General features: G+C 32.4%; 1 protein-coding gene across 1 annotated transcript; it reads right to left on the reverse strand.

Moving 5' to 3' along the window:
* Positions 1 to 1292: 1292 nt before the first annotated feature.
* Positions 1293 to 2733, reverse strand: pet100 (PET100 cytochrome c oxidase chaperone). Its single transcript, XM_067376559.1, has 4 exons — positions 2441 to 2733; positions 2126 to 2212; positions 1908 to 1940; positions 1293 to 1687 (listed from the first exon to the last, which is right to left on the reverse strand). Exons 1-4 carry the CDS (start codon positions 2465 to 2467, stop codon positions 1598 to 1600), a joined length of 237 nt encoding a protein of 78 aa, XP_067232660.1. The 5' UTR covers positions 2468 to 2733; the 3' UTR covers positions 1293 to 1597.
* Positions 2734 to 5878: the final 3145 nt, after the last annotated feature.

The raw sequence follows: 5878 nt of genomic DNA on the forward strand, positions 1-5878 counted from the left end.
TTTCTGATGAGCACAATCAGAGATATATTAATAAATATCTTGATGCATATCTAGTTTCCGCCAGACCGCCTTCCATATTCAACATACGAAGAAAGTGTAAAACTCTTGCAGTTCAAAGAGCTTACGCTACATCCTACACCTTCCCTATTCAACTTACGGAAAAGGCTTAATTTACGTGAAGCCATTTTACACTTAGTTAAGTAAGTGTAAGCGTAAGTTGAATACGGAAGGCGGTCTGTTGGAAGCTAGATATTTTACTTCATAACTTGTTAAAAATGGATCTTTTTTACACAAACGCATCACTTCGCTTCAGAAGGCCTTTATTAACCCCCAGGAGCCGTGTGGAGTATGTTTATGATGGATGGAAGCACTTTCTTCAGTTCATACTCGTTGATCCCACTGCTATTATAAAGCTTGGATGCGTCAGGATATTTATTAATATTTCTCTGATTGTGTTCATCAGAAAGAAGAAAGTCATATACACCAAGGATGGCTTGAGGGTGAGTAAAGCTTGGGCTAATTTTCATTTGAAAGTGAACTAATCCTTCAAGTCTGTGCTCAAAAGTATTCAAGATTTAAAACAAATGAAGTTGGGGTCTGTTCCCCAAGTACTGATTTGCACATTAAGAAATTCATTGTAAGGTGTAACAGACTGTTTCCCCTCATATATTTACTCTTGAATCTTGATTTCATTAATGGGCTGATTACTTAAACATGTATTCCAGGTACATTATGTTTCTGGCATAATGCAAACTACATTGAGACGCTTACAATGGAAGTGAATGGGCCCAAAACATTAAAATACTCAATAGATAATACACTAAAAAAATTCTGGGTTGTTTCAACCCAAATTTGGGTCAAATATGAACAAACCAAGCTGTTGGGTTTTTCATATTTGACTCAAATTTGGGTAGAAGCAACCCAGCATTTTTTAGAGCGATACCCAATTTTAATTTTTCAATACTAATAAACCTACAAGATATAAAGTAGACTTATGATTTTAGTGCAAACAATAATCTCTTGCTAATATTTCCTGTGCAATATCCAATTTTACAATGCATTCATGCCAAAAACACACAAAACAATTGTGCTTTAAACAGTTTTACAGCACAAATACATGTTTTAACATTAATATATTTATCAATTTATTTGCATTAATTCTTGTTTCATTTTTGTTTTTAAATATCCAATAGTATACTTCAAATAACTGCCTTTTACAACATGTAAATACCAATTATGACCAAATGTATAATACATACATATTAAAATTGAACAAAAATATGACAACAAGATTAAAAAAGAAATTCCTTTTTATTTATTTTCAAATTGGAAAAAAATAAATCAACAGCAAAAACAAAAAGCAGTGTTCTTATTAATTCATTAAGAACACACAATAAAGTCAAACCAACCAATTGTAACTGTTTAAAGACTTATATATTTACAAAAAATATACATTTTCCCCACCCATTTATTAAACTATGTCCAGAAACAATATTCACATTAAAGTTTTTGGGAGAAGCATTACAGTGTTCCCGTGTCACACATGAAGGCTTGTTCCCAAACTTATATTATGAGCAATAGTTTTGTTGTTTTATAGTCATTCCTCAGACTCCATGGCCATCTGTTTCAGCATCTTCTGCTCTTTCCGGTTTCTCATGCGCTCTTTGAAATCCTCCAGTTCTTGCCTCTGTTCCAGAATGAGAAATGGCACATGACTTATCATATATATATATATATATATATATATATATATATATATATATATATATATACATACACACACACACATAGATGGATATAAATATGGCTTCAAAATTCTAATGGGACCCTTGGAACCACCAAAGTGAAAGCAGTTTGATTACAGTTGAAGTGTGAAAATTAAATCAAATTAAAGCGGAAATACTTACATGCATTTTCTCATCAGGTGGGAAAATCTCCCTCTGAAAAATGTGATGATATAATGTGATCACACAACAGCAACTGCTAAATAATACATACAAGAGAAACCTCCTAGTGAAGCTAGAATATGATTGTCATAACTCTAAACAAATATTAATGTTGATATTTACTTATGATATGAATAATTGTATAATAATTTATTTAGATTATTAGGGCAATAATAAACCTTTCGCTTCACGATGTATTCCTCAAAATACTCTGCTTGGTTTGATATCCAAAACATCGCCACCGGAAACGACAGATACACCATCATCTGTGTAAAAAAAGAAACATTACAAATCTACTGATATTCACTTGTTTTATCAGTTATTTAACCTACATATGCAGAGTGAAGAGCAATAGTGTTTAGCAAAGTGGGACATTTAAAGCTTTTGCGCGTTTTATAAAATGATTTCTCTCTCAAACGTTGCTTCAGTTTGTTTATATATAGTTTATTTAGACAGCCCGAGCTGCTTACAAGTCTAAACGTAATCAAACTCACCCTAAAAACCTCTATTTTAACCCCCATGTCCTACAGCTTGACAGTCACGCATCCAGGCACTTCCTGTTTTCAAGATGTCAAAATAAAGGTCCGCGCTAAACACGCGCATTCACATCTACGTTATTATGCACAATGAAAATAATTATCTGGAGAGGCGTGAATTTTTAATGGTTCATGTATGTGAATTTATTATAAACATCGAAATGTTTAAATCAAACTTTTTTTTGGCTTCAAATGTTCTTCCAGCAGACTCTCTTACGTTCCTCTCACGTAATCCAGCTGCAGGCTTATGAAAGCGCGTGCAATCGTTGACCGGATGCAGGTACATCAACAAAATGATGTAAGCATGCTGTAACTTTAGAATCACTGTACGATAGTTCATCTATCAAACTGTAAAAACAACATTCGTCTTTGCTTAACCACATCTAATGATATTTGAAGGAAATGTATTGGTTAGTTCATAAAAAAAAAAAAAAAAATGGAAATGATGTAATCATTTATTCAACCACAATTTTTTTCCAGAGCTGTTTGACTATACAAATTATTTTAATAATAATATTTATTATTATTAGTCGTCATCTAAGTGCAATGAAAGTGAATGATGACCGAGTCTCTAATATTCCGCAGTATTCTCATTTTTATAAATGACACTTCTTGTGGAAAAAAAAAAACACTAAATGCATTTGAAATACATTTATTTTGTGCTAAGTATACTACAGATACATTTACATATTTATGTGCTGAATAAAAATACTCTGCAATTGTACTATTCCAAGTGTAGTTTAGGTACACTTTAAATATCTTGCATCTAACGACTGATATTATTCAGAGATCATACAATCCTTATTAATAGTGACATTAAAACACTTTTTAGGCATAATATTAAGAATTGTGTATTGCGAAATAAAGAAATACTCTAAACAAAGTTTAAATATAATTTCATATCAGCAAGTCTGATGCAAAAAGTTGAGAAAATGAGATCTAGGCAGTCCAGCAATGATTATGTCAGAGATCAAATTTGAATAAGGAATAACAAATTTAATAATTAAAAATTATAGAGACAAACAAACTAAGTAATAAAATCCAGAGTATTGTATCTAATAGATGAAGAATATACAGAAAGAAGGAACAACATTAAGACATTTGGAGAATGAAATGAGAGGTAGAAGAGAAGAAGCAGAAAATACATAAGAGATGCGAGAAGCAGAAAGAGCAAAGAAAAAGCAAAGGAAAGCTAAACTATCAAAGACTCAGTCCATTTTATACCATAAGCATAGGGAAACGTACATCCCACTCAAACTTATGTTTTGGTCTAATAAGAAAAGGTCAAATGGATTTATCCATTATGTCATAGACTGGTCAAATGTCAAAAAATAGATGAAAATAAAAATAGGGGTTGTTTTGACACCCTTAAGGGAATTTTTCAGATCTTACATTATCACATGTCAGCAGAAATAGAAATGAACATATTTTGATACAAAAGTACATTGAGTTCAAATGAGCAACTAATTCTGAAAACATCGCTTCTGCGGTACTTGGCAGGCGCCCAATGTCTAACCTCAGACATGTCAACATGACCGATCACACTGGAACACTTTGAAGAACAGCTGAATACATCAAGCATACATACTCTTAAATATAAAATAAGAATAACCATAAAGGGAACAATAAAGAGTAAATACTTGTATGAAAATATGATGAGAATAAATATATGGAGTACATGAAAATATGAAATCAAATGTAATATTTACTACAACATAAGCCATAAATGATTCACATAAAATACGAATAAAATACATGAATATTGACCATTTTGGATCCACCAGATGTCAATAAATATGTTAATGGATTTGAACTATACCCAGTATGAATGAAATATGTATTTTAAATAGATTTTGGTATGGTTTTTATATGTTATACTCATTTACGCTGAGCACTATATTTTATATATATATATAGTGCTCAGCGTAAATGAGTATAACATAATGAGTATACAATTTTTATAACATAAAAACCATATATATTATATATGGTTATATATATATAAGTGCTCAGCGTAAATGAGTCCACCCCCTTTGAAAAGTAACATTTTAAACAATATCTCAATGAACACAAAAACAATTTCCAAAATGTTGACAAGACTAAGTTTATTATAACATCTGTTTAACTTGTAACATGAAAGTAAGGTTAATAATATAACTTAAAGAACAACATTTTCAGTTTTACTCAAATTAGGGAGATGCAAAAATGAGTACACCCCACAACAATAACTACTACATCGAGTACTTTGTATGGCCTCCATGATTTTTAATGACCTAGAGTCTTCTAGGCATGAAATGAACAAGTTGGTGACATTTTGCAACATCTGTCTTTTTCCATTCTTCAAGAATGAGCTCTTTTAGAGACTGGATGCTGGATGGAGAGTGTTTGATTGGGTTCAGATCAGGTTCAGAAATCCAACAGTGGCCTTAGATGTGAGTTTAGGATCATTGTCATGTTGGAAAAGTGCACGACGACCAAGGGCACGGAGTGATGGTGCATCTTCTCTTTCAGTATAGAGCAGTACATTTGTGAATTCATGATGCCCTCAATGAAATGCAGCTCCCCGACACCAGCAGCAGTCATGCAGCCCCACATAAGGACACTGACACCACCATGTTTCACTGTAGGCACCATGCATTTTCTTTGTATTCCTCACCTTTGAGACGCCATACAGTTTTGAAGCCATCAGTTCCAAAAACCATTTATCTTGGTCTCAGCACTCCAGAGTTTTGAGTCCCAGTAGTCTTCATCTTTGTTTCCCTGGCAAACTCTAGACGGGCTTTTTTGTGCCTGGTTTTTAGGAGAGGCTTCTTTCATGGACGGCACCCATGCATGCCATTCTTCTGCAACATATGTCGTATTGTATCATGGGAAAGTGTCACCTTTCTGGTGTAAATAAATTAATTTCTTTCTCAGGTCTTATGATATTTCTCTTCCATGTGGTGCCATTGCTGACAGCATGAAATGGGAAGGGGTTTTAACACCCTTTTATAGTCAACTGTCTGCTGGACACCTGTGTCATGAATAATTAGACTCACCTGAGGTTTAAATCTTGTTAAATTAGACATTTGTAGTCTAAAATTTAAAATGTAATTTGCTCCAGAGACTTCCAGTGGGGTGTACTCATTTTTGCATCACCCTAATTTAAGTAAAACTGAAAATTTTGTTCTCTAAGTTATTTTATTAACCTTACTTTCATGTTATAAGTTAAACAGATGTTATATTAAACTTAGTCTTGTCAACATTTTGGAAAATGTTTTTGTGTTCATTGAGATATTGTTTAAAATGTTACTTTTCAAAGGGGGTGTACTCATTTACGCTGAGCACTAATATTATATATATATATATTTTTAAATATAATTATATATATTTTTAAATATAATTATATAATTTATA

This window comes from Chanodichthys erythropterus, chromosome 3 (genome assembly GCF_024489055.1).
Source record: "Chanodichthys erythropterus isolate Z2021 chromosome 3, ASM2448905v1, whole genome shotgun sequence".
Classification (NCBI taxonomy): domain Eukaryota; kingdom Metazoa; phylum Chordata; class Actinopteri; order Cypriniformes; family Xenocyprididae; genus Chanodichthys; species Chanodichthys erythropterus.

Bases quoted from the DNA above. Each gene is read 5' to 3' on its own strand.
- pet100 (XM_067376559.1), bottom strand. From the start codon at position 2,467: ATGGGGGTTAAAATAGAGGTTTTTAGG. The intron at 1,941-2,125 runs GTTTATTATTGC...CACATTTTTCAG, and splicing joins AATACATCGTGAAGCGAAAG to AGGGAGATTTTCCCACCTGA. The intron at 1,688-1,907 runs GTAAGTATTTCC...ATTCTGGAACAG, and splicing joins CACCTGATGAGAAAATGCAT to AGGCAAGAACTGGAGGATTT.